Genomic DNA, 27,306 nt, shown 5'->3' with positions numbered 1-27,306 from the left:
CCACATGATAATGATATGCCATTCTTCCACACACCAAGATGCTGTGACATGTTTGCTGACCAACATTCTTAGTTATATTTAGCTGTGTTGACAATTTGCTGATTTGTCAACACAGCTAAATATTTCCTATATTTTCCTATTTTTTTTTCTTTAAGGTGATAGCTAACAAAATCTTAACTGTGTACTTTCATTCACTATATAAGTCTCACTAATTAAAAAAACAACAAAAAAACAAACAAACAAGATATTTTCAGTTGGCTTACTTCCAGAAAGTGCCCTTAAGAGACCTTTAGCCCATTTACATGCACAGCATCTAACATGTATGGAATGATTTTGTTAGCTTGAAACACTTTCATTAAATACATGTGCCTACTAAATGAATATTGTCTTTTTCTCCTTGTAGGTATTCAAGATTTTCCGGATAACATTAAATGCTGTAAATGTTTAACAATTATTGAAGCCAGTGTCAATCCAATTGCCAAGTAAGTACAGTGCTGTCATAAGAAGCGTAGCTATGCCGTTATATTCAGTAATCTGTAATGCATACTCTAAACCACCATACATGAACAGAGCATGAACTATGGATTTCATATTTACTGAGAGATATACATGCATTTAAGTTACAATAACTGTGTATTGTAAAAATAAATAAAAAGCTTTGTTTTCTTTATACACTACAGATGGAGTGTGCTTATAAATCCTCCGATGTATCGTGACAATCTTTTACAGATGAAAATAATAATATACGTGTTACACCCTGAGCCATCATTGTTACTAAGACTGACAATGGAATTTGTTGCTATTAGATGGAAAAAATCTGTCCAAAGACAACAGTGGATATTTAGCCATCTAATGCTGACACTGGATGTTGTCTCTTGACCAATGTGCGCATTGGACTGCTTGGGATTCAAAGCCCATAAAAAGATACAATGACAGCTTGGACAATGGCTCATCCCATGTCAGACATTGGTTCAATTTCATGCAATGCTGACTGCTGTCAAAGTTTTCTGTCTAATGTCAACATTAGACAGCTACTGGGCATCTTCCAGTGCATGACTGTCTCAGTCCAGTTATGATAGACAATACATTGTCTGTTTACAAATCAGCTGCACAAACAAAGTTAAATTCATATTGACCAATGAACTGTTATTTTTGTATTAATAACTGTTGAATAGTACAATTTAAAAAAATGCTTATCCAAGGGAGTTTCATTCATGAGCTTCAGGCTACACATGCACCATGGACAAGATGATGAATACTAACAGTTTCTATTTTTTTTTCAGAAAACAAACAAGAAATATAAGACAACACTTTTTCTGGGCATTGACAGCCAAGGATTAGGGTTTTGTCACGTGACCCGATTCTTCAGTTGTATTCTCAGGGCTTACTTTTTCATGTGGTCACCATGAAAAACTCACTCACATCTGAACCTAATTCTTAACTCCAATTTTTCCAGACTCCCAGATGGCTTCACACAGCTGCTAAACTTAATGCAGCTCTACTTAAACGATGCCTTTCTGGAATATCTTCCTGCCAACTTCGGGAGGTAAAGAGCAAGAGTTCAGGGCAACTGTATACCCAGCCCTTATCTGTGTATCTTTATATAAGAGGGGTCAATAAGTCTTGTCTGGGTTCAAATCCAGCTCAATTCACAATTGAAAAGAGTTTAAGAAACTTAACTCCCAAGTGATTGCTCACATTTGTAGTGGTTTCTGTATATAAGGAAACCCCTAACCCTTTCCTATTTATGGCTCTTCCTCCTAGGCTTACCAAATTACGCATCTTGGAACTACGGGAAAATCACCTGAAAACTTTACCAAAGTAAGTAGTCCACTCCTACCTTGGGGATTATATTCAAAACTTGGTGGTGGAGTAAATGTACTCAATTTGATCATCAAAAAGAATGGGATTTGCTTTTTTTGTCCCAGAATTAGTATAAGCAAAGACGAGTCACCAAGCTTTGAAAATAATGATCATATTTAGATTGCAGATAGGAATACAGAAAGATCTGCCAAAAATATATGACTTGTGCTGAACTTGTTTAAGAAAATGTGACTTCTCTCAACATGCTGCTACAGAGACATATCAATTATTTTCCTGACATTTGTGTTTGTATTAAGATTCCTTGCATTCCTTGGAGATTCTCCCACCCCAACCCCTGCTCTCTAAAAGCCAAAATATATAAAATACATTGGATTTGTCATCGCCTTGGTGCTGGGAATGTTTTCCTCATATATCCTGTGTCCTTGTATCATCTGCTTTGCTGGCCTGAACAGGATAAGCTTCCCCATCATGCATGTTTACCGATGTTAAATTTCAGCCCTCTAGGTTGCACGGGTGTTTCTTGTCTCTTTGAACTGGAGTTTCATTGTTTTTTCACTAACACCTGCCATCTCCGTTGGGATGCGCTGATTCTACATAACTAATAAGTGTGCTATAGGCCAGATGAAATTGCAGTGTCGGGTCTTAAATGAAATATGACAGTCAGAAGTCAGATGGCCTTCCAAAGCAGAACTTCCAGAGCATGTGTAATTGCATTTGTTTTGACTAGCAATGCTTTTGTTCTTTTAAAAGCAATGAATAAAGGAATGTTCTTAAAACAGATGCATGATAATGCTTTCGTATATTGACAGCAGACAAACCATTGTGTTCAACTAGTCTCATATCTCCAGTTCGTTTTGCACTAACAGCACTGGGCAAACAGAACGCTTCAGGTACTCTTAAGTTTTAAACAGACTATACCGATCATTCCTAAAATGCCTCATTATTCATCATCTCAGCTCACTTGTAATCATTTATGTGTCAGTCTTTTGAGAAGCCTACTCAACTCCCCCACATTTCTCTATTTTTAGGAGTTTCACTCTCTGTACAAGAGCCAATGACTGAGTTCTGAAATGTTGCTGTTACAATAAGTACATCATCAGCCATTAACCAGCCTACAGTAGAATTCAATAAGGCCATAGTCTTTTGACCAGCTCCATCACGATGCCCTTTACAAAAATAATCAATTCAATTAGAATATATTAATAATGAGGGTGACCGCTGGAGAATACAGATGAACCTGTTTAATCCAGAGACTTTTCTTATGTCATTCCTGTCTGCAGTTGCTTAGGTCAGTGTACTACGGTTGCATGTCAACTTTGATTCACAAATGTAACAGGACGTTTAGCACGTTTGTTACTCTTATGTAAAGCACGTTTGTTACTCTTCAGAACGCATTACATAGAAAGACTGCTCAGGCTTTAGCATAAAAACATTAGTTTTCCATAAGTGAAGCCAATGTATCAATCCACCGTGTGTTGCAGGAAATAGAACCCCCCGTGGTGTCCTATTGTATGTGCAGCATAGAAAGGGAGTGAAAGACTCTGGTGGAAACTGAACTTACACTGTGGTGGATTTACTTCTATTCATTCAAAGTGAAAATTTGCAACCACTACTTATTTCATTCACATATTAGATTTATTTTATATGTACAAACCATTCTTTTAGAGATTCTATTCCCCTTGCATTGTGATCGCCCTGCCCCCCAAATGTTTTTGTTCATCAAAACACCCAATTCCAGTTTAAAGCCCCTGAGCCTTTTTTACCTTTACATTTACCAAGCATTTCATTGGTGATGCAATATGCACCCATGCAAGCATTTAAACAGTGCCCCTGTCGTCTTGCTTCATTTCATTTCATATTTCACATTGACCCATCACCTCTTCCCCTGCCTGTTCTCCAGGCTGCAGAGGTGCAGGCAATTCAATCCATCAAGCCCAGCCTGCACTACAGTGGCTTTCAATTGCGATTTATCAACAATAAAAGAAGGGGATCTCACATCATCTAACAAATAGATGCTACTGATACAACCACTTGTTTGGCCTGCTGGGGTGGAATGACCCATAACAAAAATTAAACTGGCATGTTGTAACATGTTCTCTCAGCATACTGTAGAAGGCAACAGACTGGATGATGTACCGAGTTACTAAAGCAGAATGAAATGTGACCTCCTGGTTTACCTCATGAGTTAGCCCCAGAGTAAGTGACATTTCTGTAGACTTGTTATTTCCAGATTTCCACCCCTGACTTCTCTGAGGAGTCTTCATTGAGTAATGGTCACGTTCCCCTTCAGAGCAATTTGCAACCCTTCGTCGACTTGTCACATATAATCAGTGACGTTATGACTGTCCATGGTGACCCAAAACCCTATTGACTGTTAAATGGCAGATGTTTTAATTTCTTTTGCCCCAGCACCTTTATTTGGGTATATGTGTGCATCTCTCTGTTTTAAGATACTGTAAAATTGTATGTTTGGGAAGGCTTTTGACCAGTTCCATTACACAGCTGTCATAAAATCCATCTGTATCTGATTGGCCTCATGTAGTCTCATATAAAAGGTTAAAGCTGAGTAAAGTATATTACAAAGGGGAGTGAGTAAAGGAAAAGCTGCAATATAACAAAGTAATAAGGCATCCCCAATTATCTCAGCCTTTCATACAATGATTTATCTACTTATCACATTTCATTTATAATCCCCTCCCAGGAGACTGCGCTAACCTAGTAGTGGAGATCAAAAGTGGTTCTATAACTGCACCATGATTAACATGGCAGTGGGGCTGGTGAAATTGTAAACCTCTTTTAAGCGCTGTAGAGCTTTTGATTGTATACTGTCAAACAAGATAAATAACATATCAAAGTTTATTTATAATGCCCATTACTTTCCAAAGGGCCAATCAGTAGCAGTTTACTTGGTGACAAAAGAGGGCTGTCAAGGAAGCACTGCAAACTGCCAGCCATTGCAAGATACATGATTTAATGCAGTTGTTCCAGATGTGCACCTTGTTTGTAATCAAGGTCATACTAAGGATGGTTTGTTGCTGCTTTGTGTATCCTCAGAATTGGTGTTGTTACATGAAAATATGTAGTCTATGAATCCAAACCACACACCTCAAGAAAAAAGATTAAAAAACAAATATCCTAAATGCAAGTTGCATTCAATGTTTATTAGAAGCATGCTATTATTACTCAAGAAAACATTGATTTCAATATACTAGCATTTATTGATTACATTAAAATCAAGGGTTTGGCAAAAGTGGCAGTATAGTATCTTTTGAAAAACACAAACTTGCTAGAGTAGCAGTGTTTGTGTGTGATTCCATGATTCAAAGTTGATTCGCTCCAAACTTCTAAATGCACAAGGCCTTCCCAGTACCTTCTTGGTGTGGCAGCCTGCAATTTTTCCAGACAAACCATATGAACTCTAATATCCCTGAAACAATACCTGCAAATGTAAAAGAAAACACAGAATCCATGCCATCCTAGAATTCCTAGATTGCTTTCATTTTAGTCAAAAAAATAGGGTACCTCTGCTCTGTTACAACAGATATTTTTGGGTAACCTGTAAAATATATTAATTATGTATGGAGTTTAAGGAATTTATCTGGGAATCCAGGACATTTGGAGTGCTACTTATTATACCCTGAGAGCCAGAATGCACCTTCACACATAAGACTGGCAGTATATCTGGGGAGCAATATTTTAATTGTGTGTGTAGCCTGCGTTATAGAATAGCATGTCACTTCAAAAATTGATACAGCATCATCTGTGGTAGAACATTTCAGGAAAAATGACACTGTACTGAGCTTAATTATTTATTTTAATTATTATTTTGTATCAATTTCTGAGCGATTTCAGTGATTCCCTAAACCCTCCAGTGTGACCCATGGCCTAACAATCTGGTAAGCCTGTGGTGTTCAGAGACCCCTTTCAACCAACCTGCTTATTGTCTTATTGATTTGAACAACCAGTGGAGATCATTCATCGGAACCTTTCTCCACAATGATCTGTGCCTAACCATCCTTCGAGTCAATTGTTTTTTGGGGTATATTGTCATCATTTTATTTTGACTCATGATCAGGAGAAACTTCTCTTTATTCTAAATCACAGACAGATATCTCAACAAGTTCCTTCAGGGTAAAAATGACCGAACAGTTAGTCTGTGTGAAAGTGTGTGTTGTGTCTTTTTTAGGCTTATTTTCTTTCCTTTTATTTTGAGGCCTTTGGTTCTTAAAGAACACATGAAGACAAGCAATACCATACAGTTTTGAGTAATGGAAACATGAATCTGCATACTGTGTGTCATATCAGGGGTTTCATGATGAAATGTATTTCAATTCAAGTCCTGGAATAAGTTCAGTGTTTGCTTTCCATTTGAAGTCAATGTTCGGTTCCCAACACCTCTTTTTCGACTCTGATATGCTGTCCATGCTGATGCTGTCTTTTGTCGTTTACTGCAGGTCAATACACAGACTGACACAGCTGGAGCGTTTAGACCTGGGCAATAACGAATTCACTGAAATGGTAAGGAAAGAGCAAATGTCAATATTGACCTAAACAGTTGTCGTTAAATGGTGAACTTTTTTTTTGTTGCCTAGTAGAGATATAAATTTACTAAGAATATAGTAAATATAACAAATAAAATACTTCTCACTGTACATAATATGCCGTTCTTGGCTTTATTGAGTTAAAATGAAAGCCTTATTATGTACGGCATAGTGTAAGGCATACTAAACGTACTGAATATTGAATTGATGTTTTGGCTTGGGATTTAAAAACATTGAGAATCTGAGTAGGAGCTCAGAATACAACTAAGAAGTAGGACTTTTATATGAAAAAAACATGTTTAATGTTGTCGTAACTAACCAAGTTGAAGGAAATGGACAACAGAGAGTTTAAACCATATCAATTTATGAATAAAATATAAACCAAACTGAAAACTGTTCAGTTGAGAAATAAAAAGTAAATTTCAAGCAGTTAAAAGACAGTTTCTCAGACAAGCAGTTTGGTTCAGGTTTTTAATAAAGGTTGTTAGCTCGATTTAAGGACCTTTTGTATTGCTTTCTCTGAGATTTTTGATTTCAGACATATCTGAAAATGATTAAACTCAGCAGGATGTATTTAATGCCTGTAGAGTACAGTACACAAGCGATATGCAGAAAACAACAGGGTCTTTGTGCATCTTGTATTGTACATGTATTACTCATGTTTTCTCATTGTATATTCTAAGGGACTACACTTTGCTACAGATTTCTGTAATGATGATGATGTAATTGTGATGATATATATATATATATATATATATTTATAGGATATTACACATATATATATAATATATATATAATGTGTATATATGTGTGTGTGTGTGTGTGTGTGTGTGTGTGTATATATATATATATATATATATATATATATATATATATATATATGTATGTGTGTGTGTGTGTGTGTGTGTGTGTGTGTGTGTGTATATATATGCATTTTTATTTTTATTTTGACTGGACTTCCTCTAAACATGCTAACTGAACAGGTGATTTGCAGGTTAGTTGAGCTTGCTTGTAAGTACACCCTGCTTTCAGACCATGGCAATGAGGCCCACAGGCCCTTTCACATTTTAATCTGAATTCCCTGGGTTTTTTTACCTACTTCAGTGTAACCCGTTTCCTTAACCAATGACATTGGGACTGATAACCCTTGAACCGCTTTTCAGCCTGTGACTCCGCATGACATTGCACACAAACACACACACACACACACACACACACACACACACACACACACACACACACACACACACACACACACACACACACATGCCTTCTGTTAGAGATAGCCACCTGCACATGTGATGAGTGGTTCCGGTTCTGAACTCACAGAGTTGGATTCTTAAGATGCAATAAAAACTTCCTCCCAAGTTTCACCAAGATGCTGGATGTTTTACTATTTCATACAAAGGGTTGTATGTTGTATGACCCACTAACCTTAGTTGAGCTTAGAAGAGCTATTACTTAGTAGCGCTGCTAAGGGTAGTAGCTCATTGATACCTGTGGTGTGGAGTATGCATCTACAGTAAGTGAAATGCCTGGTCACGTTGTTCATTGGTATACATTTTTGTGATACGTGGAGTCAATACTTGCAATTGCTCATAGCATCACTCCATTAGAAAAACTGGTTACCAGAGAAATGCATTTTCAATCCTGTCACAGTGTTTATTTAAAAAGAAAAGGATTTCAAAATGTTATTGATTAGTGCACAAATGAAAGGTGACCTGTTCCTATGAAGGAACTTTGAAAGATCTTTGAAAGTGTCACATGAAAGACAGATCAAAGAGCAAGAATTGATTATTACTCAGCTATCAGGTTAACCTGTCATTAGACACATTCCTTTCTTGCTTTGATTTTAAAGACATCAATAAAGGTGTAGCATTTCAACCCACAGTGACCCACATCACACCTGCTTTTAATTGAAATACTTCTATGGGCCGTGTTTGCTGACAGATCAGTGGTTCAATAACTGTTCAGCTTTTTTAATTAGATGTCAGCACGTATGTGTAGCTTCAAATGTCACCTTAGTAGTATTATCATTTTTACTTTAGAATTTTCCCCATATATTTTTATTGAAAGCAGAAGCTGAGATTCGAGGGAGGGATCATGGGGCCTTGTCTCTCCTAGATCCCTCCTTGCTAACTTTTTGAAACCTCAAAAGAAACTAGCCTGGCTGTTGTCGACGCAATTTGAGTTACAACTTATCCTCCACTTGGCTTTTTTATGGTCCACCCTGCTGACCTGGCCTCATCACACCAGTTTGTTCCTCTTTCAGAGGGTGGTGGCTTCCTTCTTTCCTTGAGATGCAGGACCAGCGGTCAAAACTAGAAGCACTAATATCACCCATGCCTCAAAGAAGCAACCATGATACAGACACTGAATGAGGTTATCATTCTGCGTTGTTCCATTATTGAATTTTCAGCATTTTTCCTCAATCAGAATCCATTTGCCAGTAGAATCTTAGTTGACGGCTCCTTTTGAGTGCTTCCAATTCAAAGGACCTTTTAACTCTTCACTGGTCTGAATTTATAACATGAAGCAGGCTGCTTTTGTGGATGCATTTTGTATGTGTAGAATATACATAAATAACAATTCCCAGACTTATTCTATTTTGCAGTTTGTTTCTGTGTAAATGAAAGCCCCTGTTTTTATTATACAGACCATGATGCAATATGACATTCAGATAGGAAAGTGAAGGTGCTCTCAGCCTGAGAGGGGACCAGTAAAATTGCCTAGGGAGCAGTAACCTAGTTTAATAAACAATGTGTTGTACACAGAAGGCAGCAGCCATTCGAAGGGAGAATGCTCTAATAGCAATACAGCAGCTTTTAAATGCTTTCATTAATCACCCATTGCAAGCAAACAGTCCAAGCCGGTTTGAAATGATTTCTTTTGTCGTCACAGTTAATAATAATGGCTCTTAATACTGCCACCATTGTTTTACTGTATTCTGAGACGTTCATAAGGGTTGATAAGCCACTGCTGGGTGAAAACACCAGCAGGATTAAATCAATGCATAATGTACACCCAACTGTACATAATAAAGCTGTTTTGTGACAATACAAGAGTGCCACTGCAGCTTAAGTGATTTATTGGGAAAATGTTATTTTTATTTTCATTTAACAAAAAAAGTTTATTAACAACACATGACACTCACACCTCTTGTTATCTAAATGGGGTTTCACAGCACCTCTCAATAATAAGGCCGTAACATGCTGTAAACATTTCCAACTAATTATATAAAGGGCAGCTACATTTAGATGATTCAAAATACTTAGAAATGATTTGATGTGTTGTATTTTTTGATTTACCATAAAAACATCTCTGAATCTACCACAAGCAACTTGCTGTTCATTGTCAAGCACAACAGGCTCAGTTCAAATAAATAAATAAATAAATATAACTAATAAGTCTTACCTTATTTTGTTTATGTCTCTCGTCTACCAAAGAACCTTTTTAAGCCTTATTATCTGACTTGGCGGTCATTTCCTGCCGGAGGACCACAGTGACAGTTACATACCATTTAATGTGAATTTCAGGATTCTGAGGCCTCGTTAGCCATAAAGTGCATCTACCTTATTGACTGAGACAATGCTTGAGATTTATAATATTGAATTGAGCTCATGCATAAGAACATTGGGCAGTTTGCCAAGCTCACATGGAACAACACAGCATTACAGCAGCAGGTCATACAAATAATAAGCACAGGATACAATACTAGAGAATTCCCTGGAGCTGGATCAGCCCTTTACCTCACCTGTAGCCCTGAGCTTCAAATCAACTACAGCAAAAAATAATCAGAAATGTTAATTAGCACTGCTGTGCTCGAGTGCCTAAACTCTCAGCACTCCTGTACTACATAACCTGCTGCCAATAGGGGGCAGTGTTATTATTAATGAGTCATTTAGCAGAAAGCTACTTACAGAGACTAGAGGGTGAACTGTGCATCACAACTGCTGCTGCAGAGTCACTTACAATAGGACCTCATTTTTACATCTCATCGAAAGGACATGGTGAGGAGAGTGCCTCAAGTACTGAGATGAGAGAGAACCACAATAAGAGGTGAGGAAATGTATGCATATGGATACCTGATGGGTTTGAATGCATAGCACATTGCCAGTATGCTTTCCCCACCTGAAGAAGGCACTAACCAAAACGTGTGTGTACTTGACTTTCTGTAGTTTCTATATTTTTTTGGTATTTTACTTCCCAAAAATCAGTAAGTGGGGTTTAGAGGTGTAATTTGTATCCAAAACAACCATAGAGAATGATACAAAACACATACTAGGATATTTAACAGGTAAGAAATTATCAAAGATGCTTACCTTTACAAAATGCATTCCTTTACAGAACTTCAATAATCACCTAATTTCACTGTCAGTAAAAGCTCATGGTACATTCTAGTGCCAGTGTAATGGCAGATGTTTCTGTTGTTTATTTATTTTTTGTCTAACCCTGACGGTATGTTCTCAAGTTTAGGATATGTGTTTGATGTTTCAGCCGGAAGTCCTGGAGCAAATACAAAACCTGAAGGAGCTGTGGATGGATAACAATGGATTGCAGACACTACCAGGGGTAGGTATTACCCACATGACCCGTGTAAACAAGCAGCTTTTCTTCTGTCATTTGTACCAGTAATTAAAGCAGTTGTTATTTATTTGTTCCAATTTTCATGATGTTGCAATCATTGAGAGCAGTTCTGCGTTCTGGGTTTGAAACATACTAGAGCCATAGAGGCCAAGTTCAAAGGCCAGAGGAAAATAATAAAAACTCAAAAATGGATCAACATAGCGCAGAACCACTTAAGAGAATTGCCAATGTCATAAAAAGGCAAGGGAAAGGTGAATACATTAATAACATGACATCTGAAGACACCATTTTTAATTTCACAGGAATGGTGGGACAAAGAGTGAACCCCCTCTGATTTTGAGATGTTGGGCAGAGCTATAGGAGTTTAATGAGAGTACATGACAGTTCTGTACTTGCCTTGTGGAAATAAAATATAGAAAGCTTGCTAAAAAAAGGGAGTAGGGGAATAGGGTTATAATGATGTCCTTGTTTGTAATTCCTTTTTGATAAAAGTGAATGTTAGCCCTTTGTTCCTCTTCCAAATGTAACATTTTGCATATCAATACAGTTCATTTAACTTGTCTACTTTCAACTGAGCGAATGAGGTAATGGTACCAATGCATTTTGAATGATCCTAAAAGATTGCTATTTTATATAGAGCAGCCTATGATAATCCACAACAGCATGTATCAGCGGAATGAATTATACAGATTTGTTATCTTTTAATTGTATTTGTAATAAAACCTAAACTTGCATATATTATCACCGATTAGTACAGAAAAGGACTTGCAACTTCACACAAGGTCCCAAGTAAGTCTTGTATTCTTGTTGTGTTTTGTTCCCTGTTGCTGAAGTCTATAGGGAAGTTAAAGCAGTTGACGTATTTGGACATGTCCAAGAACAGGGTAGAAACCATTGACAGTGAGATTTCTGGTTGCGAGGCTCTAGAGGACCTCCTGTTGTCATCTAATATGTTGCAGCAGCTGCCAGACTCTATAGGTAAGTTGATGTTGTCATTATGGGGACTCATGCACGCTTTACCTGCTTTTCTTCTGTTGTCTCGATGTCACAGAGAAAAGATTGTGAAATTGCAGGGAGAAACTATAATAGTCATAGCAGCATCAGACATTTCTAAGCCAAGTACTGACATTCTGTAATATGAATGAACTTGGGAAATTGATTAAATAATGTATTTTTAAGAAGGGGAATGGACTGTTTTGACATTTAAATTGTACTCACAGTTAATATTTTGAGAAAGCTGGTGATATGGATCATTACTGCTTTGATGAGTCTCGTTACACAATAAAGCAGTTAACCTGTAACTTACTAACGGTTTCTCTGTGTTACTGCATCTAAACTTAGTCTCTATTAATATTAACCCTATTATAAAAAATACAAATGAACTCATAAACATATTCACCAACAGAACATGTATATATTTTTTGTCTATATTCAGTACCTTGCTCAGTTCTATAGTGCTTACAGATGTCACAGCAGTTACGCACTTGAGAAATTTGTATCACATGTATGACATGCTTTTAAATGCCGCTGTACTTTCCAAATTGATTTTTACGTGCTGTACGTGAACATTCATCTTTTAAAATGGTCCCAGAAGCTGGAAACCTTAAAGTTTATTCCAAGTGATGACAGGTACTGATGCCTCCCTGTTGGTCTTCACAGGAATGTTAAAAAAGCTGACAACTCTAAAAGTGGATGACAACCAGCTGACCGCTCTGCCTAATACAATCGGAAGGTGAGTACGCCAAAGCAAAGGAACTGCGCAAATATACTCAGTAAAACTAAAGATTGCAATTTAGGTTAATTATAGTTCATCACTGCATTTATAGTCATTTTATTCAATTCTATGACAACAAATACGACCCGGCTACAGCGATAGATTTAAAACTAGAGTTAAAATCAGACGGACTACAGTACAGATAGAGAAACGATCTGATTAACAAACTTACGGTAAAAAAATGTTTAATTTCATTACAACTGGATAAGCAGTTTTTCAGACATTATAAAAAAAGAATATACAGTAAGTGTGACGGACAATTGTATGACGAGACGATAGTTCTTTATATAACTTTTATCACAACTGAGAAGTGGATTGCCAGATATAAGGAAACTTGTGACAGTGTTACATCCACTGCATAATAAGTACATTTCCTAATGTTTCACAGAAGGTAATAAGACATACACGTTATCTTACTTTCTCAAAAGCATCTTGCAATGAGATGAAGCATCTTCCGAGATCCCTGAACTGCCAGTGGTTAAACGTTCTGATTTGCCAATTTATAATAAATGATACTCCTTCTTGGTACATCACAGATGGTCCTCCAAAACAGACTTGTTGTCTTTTACACAGCTGTCAGGTATCGCTCTCCCATTGCTCACCACTCTCCCCAATATCCAACCTTATAATCAACACAAGAACTTGGATTCTTGTGTAAAGACAGCGGGCCTCAGCAGCCTCAACTAAAAGATCACATGCTCCCTGGCAAAGTCTAGACTACTGGACATTCTGATGTTAAAACAAGGCAGATGATCTGGCCATCTGGCATATAAACAAGCCCCATGGAGCCTGTTCCTCATCTCCTGTGCTGAAACCCTATGATCAGTGGCATTTTGGCACAGAAACATGATCATCAGGAAATTGTCAATGATAAATGATATCTATGAGACCGTGTGTGAGAAAAATGTATTTGTCTTACAGTGTGGTGGTACAGATAGCAGTCTCTGTGTGACAATGCCTCAGTCTGCAAATAACACTTTGAGAAACCAATTATTTAACTAGAGGGGAAAACTCCCTAAAGGGTAGATACAGCACCTAATATTACTGCTGGGGAATTAACAGACTTTCATAACATGGGATTGAATTAAAACCAATAAATATGGTGATATATTCTGAATTTAAATTGTGATCCTAGTTCTTTGAGTATATGCCAGCAACAATCCCTCCACAATGCTGACTCATCAAGAAACCGTAGTTGTGTTGTTATATATGACCATAGCTTAACATTTGGTAGCACAGGATTCTTTAAAAACAGATGCTTAGACTAGAATGTGTTAAATAAATAAATCTCATCTCCTTTGACACATGGATAGGTAGATGTTAACTTCACTAAATGCCAGCATTAGTTTGTACATATTCTTGTCAATCTGCTTTGCTCATTTCAAGCAATTTTGCACAGCCCATTGCCTTTGTATTACCTACTTCATGCTTGATATTGTATTTAGTGCATATTTCTCCTGGTTTGTCATTGGTCGGTTTTGTTTGTTTATTGTACATGCATCTAAAATGGGGCACTTAGTGGACGTGCCAAATCAGGGTAAGTAGACTGAAAATCAACTTATTTCATACCCATTGCTCATAGCATATTTATCAGGTCAATGCACTCCTGTGTGCCAGTCTTTCAATCAAATGTGCTTAAAAGGAACCATTTGTGGAAACAGCTGTGACCGCCTGTAAGTTAAACTGTGAATGAATTTACCACACCAAATACACAAAAAAATGGATACCATGTAGGAAGCCTTACAGTTTATACAAGTTGTTCTTTTATATAAATATATATATAACTCCCTTTTATTGCCTTTGACTCTGTTTTGAACTCAATTTAGAAGGCGTACATTTTGATGAAGGAGTAAAGTCTGGATCACACTGGGCATACGATTCATACTAACGCTACAAACGCATCACCTTGCGTTCAAATCATAGACGGATGAGTTGGTAGATTTCAACTTCTCAGCGTCAAGTTGGTGACGTCACTCGTGTTCAACCAATCACACGCCTTTCTCTTTCCTTTAGAATTTTACAAGTAAAATACAATTTACTGTTTATTATTTGAATTAAATTATACTAGTATAGATGTAGCAGAAAATGTCTAAAGAACTAATAATTAAGCATGTACAGTATTATAAATAAACAGATAAATATCAGAATGAAAACTAACAACTCAGGACTTTAAACCGTGTTTGATGTGTGTCTCTCAGCGTTTTCTAAAGGTCAGCACCTAAGCACATATTTGGTCACAAAATGGTCATCAGTTACTGCAGTGCTATGAAAAAATACTTTGGCAAGCAACGTGCACTAGACTGGATAAGTACAGCACACATAAAGCTGTTTAACAGCTTCTTTTTTATAACTTTTTAGATTAAGCCTTGTGCTGTGAGTAATGTAGAACTAAAGACACTCCAGTAGATGACAAGGCATCTGGAGCAAGTGGCAAGTCTGCCCCAGTGGTTTGGATCTTTAATGCTGATTATCACAGCTTAGCAACTTTATATTTGCATAATAAATCCTATTAGGTCAGCTCTTGTCAATCCCACACAAGGTATTCATTTGAATTTAGTCAGAATTGTGGGTTAAAAGAGAATAATGGATAATAGTTCTCTTATGAAATTGCTGTATTAAAATCATTAGTGGGGCTGTGACAAGAGTGTATCTAGTAATGGAAAATTATTAAGAAGCTTGTTGATTGTTTTTTTTAAATGACACTGTTTATTGGTTTTGGGCTTAAAAATTAATTTTTAATTACTAAATGGAATTTAAATCCCAATTGAACACAGAATATAATTGTCATTTGTTTTTGTAGACGCAAATGCCAATCTGTGCAAAATATGTGCCTTATTGAAAGGAATGGAATGACATTATTAATTAGAAAATTAGATCTATGTTACTTCAGCCTATCATCCAATTACAGTGGCTGTAGCTGTTTTTACAGCAGGTTATATTCATGTTTCCTTTTTTCAGTTTATCGCTCTTAGAAGAGTTTGATTGTAGCTGTAACGAGCTCGAGTCCCTTCCTCCCACCATTGGATATCTCCATAATCTCCGGACGTTAGCTGCTGATGAAAACTTCCTGTCTGAGTTGCCGAGAGAGGTAAGCATTGTCACCCCCACTGGTAAGACTCAGGGACCCTTCTCATACTGCACTGCAAATAGAGAGCTGTGCCTTTGTTAAATTTGGCCCGTTCAGACAGACAGACAGACAGACAGACACACAGACAGACAGACACACACACACACACACACACACACACACACACACACACACACACACACGCTCGCACACACGATTTTTGTCCTGGTATAACTGACAGATGCTGAACCAACTACCTCACAGTCCGTAGGCAAATATCTGATCCATGTATGAAGCGATTCTTATTTTTATTTGCTAGGCATACTATCCCAAAATTGCTTCTGGTTGTATGCAAATAAAAAAGAAAGAGATGTTACTGTGGTAAAATTGTATACAGTACTTTTCTACCACTGAGAGTTCTAGTATGAACAATAAATAAATAAATAAATACATTGTGAATATTTTGGAATCTGTGTTGCAATTGCACTCCTACAAATTGTACTGAGAAGATGCAAAGCTTGAACTAAGGAAAATGTTCTAAGTTCAACTGTTTAATTTAGATTTAAACTTTATTTTCCATGCATTGCACTTGTTATATGAGCAGACTGCTCATGGAGTGCTGTGGGTATTTAGCTCACAAAGATAGCTATACATTTCCGAGTCTCCCCCATTGGGGGCTTGTCCGTTATTCAGCCATCCTTATTTCTGGAATACCTTTAGTACTTCATAGACATTCATGGAGAATCTTCCATGATATATCCAGGCCCACTTCTCAAGCTAAAAATGGTTGATCAAATCACTATTGCTGTGGAATTGTGTAACAATTATACATGTTAAAGTACTTAAAAGGAAACCATAAATGACACAATAGAAGGTGTAGTCACTGAAAGAGTCACAGAAAAACTCAAAGCATATTATCTGTTGGGAATAAACTAGATGTCTTCAGTTGCTGCATTCTGTTCTATGCTATGCTCCTCTGTCAATGTCATAAATAAGCACTTTAGAGATTCCCTATAAAATACATTGAAAAGACTAAAAGGGATTACACTGTGTAACACAATTTTTGTGCCTGGGTAGTAAGTGTTATTTCCTAATTGCTTATGCCTCAGAAGTATAGAACATGGCTATTATTCCCCACAAACTTTGCTTTTGTGACCAGGACAGTGATATTTCAAAATATCACTATTTCCAATGGGAAAATGGGCAAATATGTGTCTTTTCGTTCACATAAAGTCAGAAAAAAACAACATATGAATCCAAATTAACATGTATTTATACTAAAGTAATACAAAGATGACTACAAAAGATTTAGAAGTGAGTAGTTTTTCGAGATTTACAATTATACTGTATTTACAGTATAATAGTAAATCTCAAAAAACTACTCACTTCTAAATCTTTTGTGGATTAATTATTGATTAGTTAGTCCAATAAAAAGTATAAAATCTCCTTCTTTGTCTAAGAAAAAAACCAGAAACCCTTAGTTTGATAACATGTGGCTGTTCTTGTTTTGGCTTAGAACGAAATGATACCTCATGCATTTTGAGTCAGCTTGCTGTCATGAAGCCCTCCATTCCCGTTTAATCCACTTTTTTTGTTTTATCTGGTTATGTGAGTTTTTAGTTGGTCAAAAGTAAATGCACTACAACACTGTCTGTAGTTCAGTGTAACAGAATTGAATATATGGTTAAGGACTTGGGTATGGAAATCCGTGCAGACATAAAAACAGTGTGATGTCAGCGTGGCTGCAGAAGTGTGTCTGAAAGAACCAAAACAAATCAATCATAGATAGATGAGACCAGCAAACTGTTATTGCCTTAAATGGGCAGAGAAATTAACAACGGTCTCTGCTGTTACATAGTAACTGCTGTGTAATTGCACACTTATTCCAGAAGTAGTAATTCGTTCAGTAGTTGCCATGATATTAAATAGTTATATATGTGTTACATAATCTGCTTTTGCAAACATTCATTTGAAAATTCTCTTGTAATTGTGCTTAATCTGATACACTGGTGACCAAATTATTATATAATATATATATATATTATCATATATATATATATATAGATATATATATATTCATATATATATTATATATATATAATATATAAAATAGACAACCAAAAACATGCGCAACAAGAAATGTGTTTCCTTTTCAGGAAGCTGAAGCTTAATTTAGTAAATTGTAATTACTTCATCATTTAATTATACATATTAAAAAAGGGACAGATTACACTTTTTAAAAGTTAAATGAGAATCTGACCATATAGATTATTGATGGTATCGTCTCCATTTTTACAAGATAGTTACATTTGTGGCTTGCAAGTTCTATAAAAATATATATCTTGTTTAGTGGAATAACATGACAAACCCAAGATAAATGAGGAGAAATTCTGACTCCATTTAATCTAATAATATCTGTTGTAATTACAATGTTCATGTTATTCCATAGAACAGAACATATCTGTCAGATTAAAAAAAAAGACCAGGCAAAACTTTTTTTTTTTTAATCTGTTGTTTCTGTCCCTTATTGTCTGTAGATCGGAAGCTGTAAAAATGTGACTGTCATGTCTCTGCGCTCCAATAAGCTCGAATTTCTGCCCGAGGAGATTGGTCAGATGCAGAAGCTGAGGGTTTTAAATTTGAGCGACAACAGGTATTTTTTTTTTGTTTTATTGTTTTAATGCTGTCTTTCTTAAACCAAAAAAAAGCATTCTTGAAATGTGTACTGCAGAGTTTCATTAGATTCCACAGTAAAGGATGGATATTTACTCTAATATCTATTTGCACCATCTTATCATGAAGTTAGAAATGAACAACTTGTAAATACCTAAGAGCCCTTTAATTCAATTCATGAGTTGTTTATTTAAGCTTTTGTTACATGAGTAGGTGTTTTTGTTTCTCCTTTTAGAAAACATCTTTGTACATTTCCACCATATTTGTTAAGGAACCCCTTACTTACTTATAGAACTTTACTATGTTCCTGTTCTTCAGAAGATCTTCACAAACCTATGAGTGCAGTCTCACGGGGGCCACCCTATTGCTTCATGATTGCTTGATATAAACATTCATCCTGAGAGATATGAGGCACAGCAGGATGGAAATGCACACTGATTGTACCATGTCCTTTATTCTGTTGTTTCTCTGTTTGGTCTGTTTCCTTGTGATAGCTGATAATAGTCAGGGGTTTAGATTAGTAGAGCAGAATATTGCATCATTACTAGACTCCCATTGCATACAATATTTAACCAAACCAGGGCTATGTCTTAACTCAAATTCTACTGTCCTGTAATTCCTACATACAATATTTCATTCCCTCTCAAGCTAGTGAAGTGGATAATGATGTTCTAAGTATTGTTCACTTTGAGGCAGGCTTTTGAAATAATTAGCCATTTTCATTGTAAATGTTTGTACTTTCCAAGGCAAGAAGATTTTTTTATAAGGTAATAGTGCATGTCAAGACACAGCCCAGGGTTAACTGCAAACTCAACAATTAGGAGCTCAAATGGGCCTATTGAAGACCACAGCAAAGCAGGATCAAACTGCTAGGCAATGGGAGTCATATCTCTACCCCTAACAGTTTGGAATGGTTTGTTGGCAGGGTTCTTTCTGTTTTAATGTATTAAATCGCAAGTCGCAACAAAAAACTGTCATAAGACTCTTCTGTTTTGAGCTGACTCAGGTTCTCAATTCAAACGTCATGAGACCTGTTCACTGTTGGTATTCACCACCTAATGCACCAGCAGTTTAACAACCGGGAAAGAGACATGAGTACTTGGCGGACAGTTTAAACCAGGTTGTGATCACTGAAACACAAAATGATTCTAAACAAAAAGAATAAAAAAGAATGCAGTAGTTAAGATTACTGTGATACTTGCTTCAGACCCATACAAAGTTGCTCTTGAAGCACACGTCATTCACAGCTGAATTCAAGGTGGCTACTGACATGCGATGGAGGGAATCTTCTGATGATACCACTTCCGCTTTTTATGTTAATTACCCCAAGAAATCCCCCTGCTACATTTGAGCAGGTACATAACAATGAATTCAAACTCTGTCCAAAGGCACAATTAAAGAAGGATTTGAAAGGGCAGTCAGTGTTTACTCAAGCCCTGGTCACAGCAGGCTTCTCCAACTCCCACACACTGCAGAATAAAATATGCTGCTTTTTTATAGAAATTCCAGCAGCAGGCATTCTTATAAATATTTTGCAAGAGCCGGTATCTGTTGATTACATCACAGGATGTACAAAAGCGCTGATGCTGTAAGCTGTTTTTTTAAAAGGAAGAGAGGCACCAATTAATGTCCCAAAATCCCTGATTCACTGTCACTGATTATATGCTACTGTTGAGAAATATCTTTATTGAGAAGGGGCTTCTGTTTGTTGTTAGAAGCATTAATGAAAGGTTTTGAGACAAGATTAATAATTTATTATAGCCCATTGGTGTAGTCAGCACTCCGGTTCTAATTAACAATGTGTCAGAGATCTACATTTAGGCACTATGTATACATTAGAATACAACTTATGACAACCAATTTGTTGCAAAATACAGTAGGTATTTAATTTAAATTTCAAAAAATCAGTGAATATTGTGCTAAAAATCCACATTTGTTTTATCATTATTTTTAACTAATATTGTAAAAGCTTTTTTCTCCAGAATAGATGCTGCATTAGTTGGGCTCTTTTGGAGTTATTTGGTTCTGGAGACTGCTTACACTGCACCCTACAATTCCACCACTGTACCATATACCAGCCTTCTGGCAGTAACTATAACAGAATATTGTATATGCTCTGTCTTTAATGATTCGTATTTTAAAGTAAGTGCAAAAGCTAAAAGTGTACTGTGGTATACAATGGTACAAGTATAGAGAAGTGTAGTAAAGCATAGCAAACTCATAAGGTTTTTCTGCAAATATGTTTTATACTTTCACATCTGATTATTCTTTTAGAAAATACATCATGCAATCTGAGAAAGACTAAACGAACTTTGAAAATAAAAATAAAAATATTTCATCTCTGTGTTTCTATACTTCTTCAATAATAAAGAACAGTCATAGGTAATAAATGAGTGAGGAAAAGAAGCTTTGCCGAACTTTAAAAGTGTGCCCCGCTTGGAAACTCCTGCCCTGATCTGTGCAGTGAATGCGCTTTCAGAACTGCAAACTGTTTCCTAGCAACAGATGATGTAAAAGGTAATCTGGTGAGGCAGCATCAACAGTATGATACCAGAAAAAAGGACTATACTTGACTAACCAATTGTCATGTTTTGCAGGTTGAGAAACTTGCCGTTCAGTTTTACAAAGCTGAAGGAACTTGCAGCACTTTGGCTTTCAGATAATCAGGTACAGATGATTAGTTTGTTTAATCAAACGTTAAAAGAGAGGAGTTACAAATAAGATTCCAATAACACCCAATTTGAATTGTGAAAACTAGGCCAAACGAAAGCTTACCTTGTACGGTGAAAAAATGTATGTCTTTTAAACACAAAGTTCAGCCTTAATTACCGGTTAAGTACACTGAGCACAACGAGTGAGCTACACATATATGACTATTCAATTATTGGAGATGCCTTACTTGGAAGTTTCATGAATTACATTGGAATTACACTGTTTACGACACCACAGCGAAATGAAATGACATTACTATTGCCGCTGTTGATGTTTTATTATTATTTACATTATTTGTTTATTACATTTAGCAATTCATTTGTTGGACTTGAAATGTCAAATATAATGAAACCAAAAAAAACATTTTTGTCATATAATAACCTGTGTGTAACCCTTTGTGTTCGGCTTCACCTCTTCTGTAAAATGACTCCAGTAAGCACTGTCAAGAGGACTTCTTGAACAGACCAACAATCCTCTGTGTTCCTCATTCTAAAATCTCCACTGTTCCACATTTTGTTGTAGTCCAAGGCACTTATTCCCCTACAAAGCGAGGCTCATCCAGAAACAAAGCTGAGGGTGCTTACCAATTACATGTTTCCACAGCAGCCACGCAACGAAGAAGGTGGGACTGGGTGATATTTGAAAATCTCTGTATGAAATGTTACATTTTAGGGTTAAAGTCAAGCAGTAGAACCCTAATTTGAGTACATTACAGTCTGGTAGTTGACCACGTCGAGAAGGCTACCGCACAGACAAGATCAACTAAAAGGGAATGCCTGATAATCTGTGATTTTCTGCGATTAGACACTGGTAAACAGTGCCTTTATTGTTACTGTGAAGATGTGATGCCTTTCACGTTCAGATTTATGTACCTTACAATGTTTTTCTCTCTTTACGTTCCTTTTTTTTAAATCGAGACATTTTATCTGATTGTAACACAGTCATCCAGTACAGTCAAGCCCTGTCCTGCAACTGAGCTTCCTGACTGTCGAATGAAAGTTAGGAAGTTTCAAAGTTTGATTATATTATATCCATATTAGTGCAGGATTGGGTAACCAACGCAACCTTCATTTCTGGTTTCAATCAGCTGCGTAATTATTTACTTGACCCTACTTTGTTAACTGACTCTGTGGCTTATATAACAGATATTGTGCTGCGTCAGATGTGACTGCTTAATTGTTCACACTGATTTTCCGATCTTTTAGACTAACGCCCCCTGTTGATTGTGTGCCTGTGGACTCTTGTAGATTACCAGTCAGACAGCGACAGTTTCAACCCAACCCTATGGGAGGAGCAGCGACAGCAGCGCATGACTGTGGCCTTTGACTTTGAAGACAAGAAGGAAGAAGAGGAGAACTCTGGGAAAGTTAAGGTTTCTGCCCCTGCATTTTTACTTAAAAACAAATAAATAAATACATAAACACACAAACCCACACAAAGAGTGGAACTTTAAGCTTGTGAACCAGGTGTATTTTATTAAAAACAATGGTAATGTTTAAATCTAAAAATAATTGTGCATGAAAATGCAGGCAAGAGCTGTTAAACGAAAATTTAGTTTTTTTTTTTTTTGAATTCCGTTCATAAAACCTGGTGTATAAGTCAAGCAAGCATTGAAAGCATTGAACAGAATGCAACTGAATGACCTAAAAAAAACATTTCTGACGGATACTGACAAACATATACACATAGAAGCAATTAGGTGTGACTCTTACATTGAATGGAACTCTTCAATTGAACAGAACTAGTAGAGGTTAATTTACCCTGGGAATGTTAAAGTTTTATTCATTCTAGAAGGTTCATTCTAGGGTCAAGCAAGAAAGGCAAGAACTTTGCAGGGATGATACCAGGATAGAATAATCCTTGCATTTTATAGACATATTAGCATTTAATGGGCATTAGTACATTTGTTACTGAATGTTATTCTTTGAGGAGTTTCAGTGATATTATTTTAATTTTGAATAGATGTATAACCCAATAATAATTTTCATTATTCAGTATCAATTCTGTTGATCCGGACAGTACAATTAAAATCCAGCTTTTCCTTCTGGGTTAGGTTGAAATAAACCTGAAGCGCTATCCCACACCCTACCCTGAGGACCTGAAGAACATGGTAAAGTCAGTGCAGAATCTGGTGGGAAAGACTAGCCACGCCCTAACCGGAGATAAGCGTGATTCCAGCACCAACATGGAGCTCCAAGTCAAGGACAAATACGAACACAAGTGGCCCATCTCAACAAAGGAGGTAACAAGCGAGGTAACATCAGATCTGGGGGGAAAACATTTGATTGAATTCATTGTTTTGTTCTTATCCATTCTTGGCTGCTTTTAGCTGTGTGTTTTGGGTCATTATCCTGTTGGAGGACCCATGACCTGCGACTGAGACAGAGCTTTCTGACACTGGGCAGTACGTTTCGCTCCAGAATGCCTTGATAGTCTTGAGATTTCATTGTGCCCTGCACAGATTCAAGGCACCCTGTGCCAGGCGCAATAAAGCAGCCCCAAAACATGACCAAACCTCCTTCATGTTTCACTGTAGGTATGGTGTTCTTTTCTTTGAAAGCTTCATTTTTTCGTCTGTGAACATAGAGCTGATGTGACTTGCTAAAAAGCTCCAGTTTTGACTCATCTGTCCAAAGCACATTCTCCCAGAAGGATTGTGGCTTGTCAATATGCATTTTAGCAAATTCCAGTCTGCCTTTATGTTTTTCTTTCAAAAGTGGAGTCCTCCTGGGCCTTCTTCCATGGAGCCCACTTTCGCTCAAAAAGCGACAGATGGTGCGATCAGAAACTGACGTACCTTCACCTTGGAGTTTCGCTTGTATCTCTTTGGCAGTTATCCTTGGTACTTTTTCTACCATTCGCACTATCCTTCTGTTCAATCTGGGGTCGATTTTCCTCTTGCGGCCGCGCCCAGGGAGGTTGCCTACAGTTCCATGGACCTTAAACTTCTTAATAATATTTGCAACTGTTGTCACAGGAACATCAAGATGCTTGGAGATGGTCTTGTAGCCTTTACCTTTACCATGCTTGTCTATTATTTTCTTTCTGATCTCCTCAGACAACTCTCTCCTTTGCTTTCTCTGGTCCATGTTCAGTGTGGTGCACACAATGATACCAAACAGCACAGTGACTACTTTTCTCCATTTAAATAGGCTGAATGACTGATTACAAGATTGGAGACATGTGTGATATTAATTAAAGAAACTAATTAGTTTGAAATATCACTATAATCCAATTATTTATTATCTTTTCTAGGGGGTACCAACAAATGTGTCCAGGCCATTTTAGAATATCTTTGTAGAATAAGCAATAATTAATCTCTTTTCTCAGCTTCTTTGCTTTATTCTGTGACATACCAAAGGCTTGCAAGTATACATGATAAAATAGCTTTTAATTTCATCACTTTTCAGGAGGAATGAAGCATTATTTCAATGAGCTGTAAGGGTACCAACAAATTTGAGCACGTCTGTATATATATATATATATATATATATATATATATATATATATATATATATATATATATATATATATATATATATATATATATATATATATATATTTGCAATCACTGAGTGGTTCTTACTCATTCTGTTCTCTTTTTTTAGCGTTAAGGTGCTGATTGAGTTCAAGAGCTGAGCTTTGGTCCTAGTTCACTGTCATATATCTGTTACATAGACTAGATCGCCCACAGTGTCTTTATAGAATAGCCAGTGCCATCTAGTGGTCAGCTGCTTTGGATCAAGTTTCCTTTTGTTTATCCTGAAATACTCAGCTCTGTGCTAGATATAGCTGTTCCAGGCATCTGGAACTGGAGAGTAGCTCTTGAACTTATAGTGAAAGCGCATTCACAGAGACTTATTAAAGACGTGATATTGAAATACTTGCAATAAGAACCACTCTGAAACACTGCAGACATCATAAAAGGGGGTAGGGTGCTGGCAAAACATGAATACATAAATAAAGAAACCTACTTACTCTTCAACAATGTGTCTATTGGACCGTCCTGATATAAATGGATAATATTAATAGTGATACTAATTACTAGGTGTCTTGTAAATGCTAGGTTACAGATAGAGAAGCCAAAGACTTCCAGAAGACACAGATGACCGAATCAAGTACCATCCATAATTCTGCCATGGAAATCCCAAAGCGAAAGGAGAAGGACGAGCTAACCGAGAGCTCTGAGGTAGAGTCTGATGATATTTACAATAGTTAACACCAGAGAGGGGAGAACACAGCTATACCCAGTAAATAGTAAATCTATTTGCAATATATTTAGCCAGAGAAAATATGAACCCCCCTTTAATGAGTAAAAAAAAAAATAGGATTTGTTGTGGATTACAAGCCACATTACTATGACCACAAGCTCGATGAAGAAACCCTGTGCAACATTACAAAAACAGGAAGATTATAAAGAAGAAAACGCAAACTGAAAAGTTTCAGACTTGTAATCGCATTATTCTGCATTTTCATTTTAGTTGCATATTTACATGCATATATACATAGAGCAGGGTACAAAATTATGAACCTGCCAGCCACAGTCCAATAATAGTCAATTGCTAAAAGGAAAGTCAGGAGACAGGCGCACAAATCTTAACTGTTGTACACTTCTAGCAGTAACAGACTTGAAAGTAAATTAAGCAAACTTGAGAAATTTTGCAATTTAATATAGTACCAGATATCATTAAAGATGTTTGCTATAATGTGTTGCTTTCAAAACTGCACATGTCAGATCTGCAAATGGAAGTTCATGTATGATTTATATCATTCTTTTACTAGCTATAACCACTTTGATACTGTATCTTTAAGGAAAAGACCACATAACACCAAAAGATACAGTTTGCAAACAATGCAGTTTTAAAAGAGGTCAGATTGGGGAGGGGGACGCCCGAATGGCTCACCTGGTAAAGGCATGTGTGGTATGTGCAGGGCGAGTCATACTGTCAGGGGAGTGCAGAGTCGCATCCTGGTTGTCTCCTTAGTACGCTACAGCAGACCCTACTGACCAGCCGTCCAGTAAGCTCGAGTGGACACCTGCAGGGCTCGAATTCCTGGGAGAAAAGGGACTAATGCTTGGTCGTGGGATCGGAAGATGCCCATTGACCTTCAGTTGGCCTAGAGTTGCTGTGGTGAGGCCAGGACACTGTAAAATGGGGAGAAAATCAGGGCTAAAACAATCAGGCGCGGGATTTTTATTATTTTTTTTTTTTAAAGGGCTCAGATTGCTTGATGGTATAAAATGCCAATGCAATCCTACCAAACAAGTGGAGTTGACTTCCTGCCAGTTACTGTTTGTGATTCTGGGATTTCTAGGAGGATAATTTTTTATGCGATTATTCCTGTGCCACCTTTACACTGCCTTCATACGCAAGCCGATCCCCATGACAACATTATAAAACACAACCCATCGTACCATATTCACCACGCTTGTGTTGCCATGCTGTATGTGCTCTATCCCATATTTTTTCTTTTTGCATAGATTGCTTTACATCGAGTCGTCCCCAAGCAGCAACAGCCAGAGACTCTCTCCCTTACAGCTTCCTGTTTCTGCCTCATAGTAAGTGGCTGCTTCGAGTGAGGGGAATGTGAAAACATTTGCGCTCATGTCAAATACTACTGTCCCTGGGTGCTTAATAGTGCAGTGAAAAAGCTCCATTTATCTGACTATTTTAAACAGTGCAAAATATTGTCTTGCAATAGTGATAAATAAGTTCTTACATAACAATAAAAATGTATTTACTGCCATTAAATACCTCATGTAGCAGTTACCCACAGTGTTGCTTTGACTCTGGCACTTCCACTGGTTAGGGAAGGAAAATCATGTGACTGCTTTACTTAACCACATTACAGCGACCTCCCATTGTGCATGAGTGGACAGCTATAGGGCTGAGCTTTGTACTCCAGGGGTATGTAGCCTGTGGACATTTACTGGCAACTGGCTTGGTGTTGGAATCGGAGGATAGTTTCAGAAACATCCTAGCATAGCTGAAAATGGTCTCATTATCAGTATAGTAAGCAAGGGTTTACCTTTTGACTGTGAAATTCAAATTTCACATAGGCTGTTAAGGGGTTAACATTAAATACAATGAAAATACAGTAGTTTGAAGTTTAAAGAGTTTTGTTCA

General features: G+C 37.0%; 1 protein-coding gene across 6 annotated transcripts in view; it reads left to right on the top strand.

The window, feature by feature from the left end:
• LOC121330501 (leucine-rich repeat-containing protein 7-like) overlaps positions 1-27,306 on the top strand; it is a 119,397-nt gene that overhangs the window by 64,683 nt on the left and 27,408 nt on the right. For 5 of the 6 annotated variants that reach the window (XM_041277057.1, XM_041277061.1, XM_041277059.1 and 2 more), the window contains exons 4-18: positions 404-482; positions 1,457-1,546; positions 1,765-1,821; positions 6,279-6,342; positions 10,863-10,937; positions 11,786-11,930; positions 12,612-12,684; positions 15,685-15,814; positions 18,331-18,446; positions 21,064-21,133; positions 21,701-21,800; positions 22,426-22,550; positions 23,232-23,432; positions 25,245-25,367; positions 26,661-26,738. In XM_041277057.1, the coding sequence (XP_041132991.1) occupies positions 404-482; positions 1,457-1,546; positions 1,765-1,821; positions 6,279-6,342; positions 10,863-10,937; positions 11,786-11,930; positions 12,612-12,684; positions 15,685-15,814; positions 18,331-18,446; positions 21,064-21,133; positions 21,701-21,800; positions 22,426-22,550; positions 23,232-23,432; positions 25,245-25,367; positions 26,661-26,738 (1,526 nt within the window). The remainder of the gene's footprint in view (positions 1-403; positions 483-1,456; positions 1,547-1,764; positions 1,822-6,278; positions 6,343-10,862; positions 10,938-11,785; positions 11,931-12,611; positions 12,685-15,684; positions 15,815-18,330; positions 18,447-21,063; positions 21,134-21,700; positions 21,801-22,425; positions 22,551-23,231; positions 23,433-25,244; positions 25,368-26,660; positions 26,739-27,306) is intronic. The other variant, XM_041277058.1, reaches the window with a different exon arrangement.

This window comes from Polyodon spathula, chromosome 18, assembly GCF_017654505.1.
Source record: "Polyodon spathula isolate WHYD16114869_AA chromosome 18, ASM1765450v1, whole genome shotgun sequence".
Classification (NCBI taxonomy): domain Eukaryota; kingdom Metazoa; phylum Chordata; class Actinopteri; order Acipenseriformes; family Polyodontidae; genus Polyodon; species Polyodon spathula.
The sequence above is the reverse complement of the archived record's forward strand: the minus strand, read 5'-3'. Positions and strand labels throughout refer to the sequence as shown.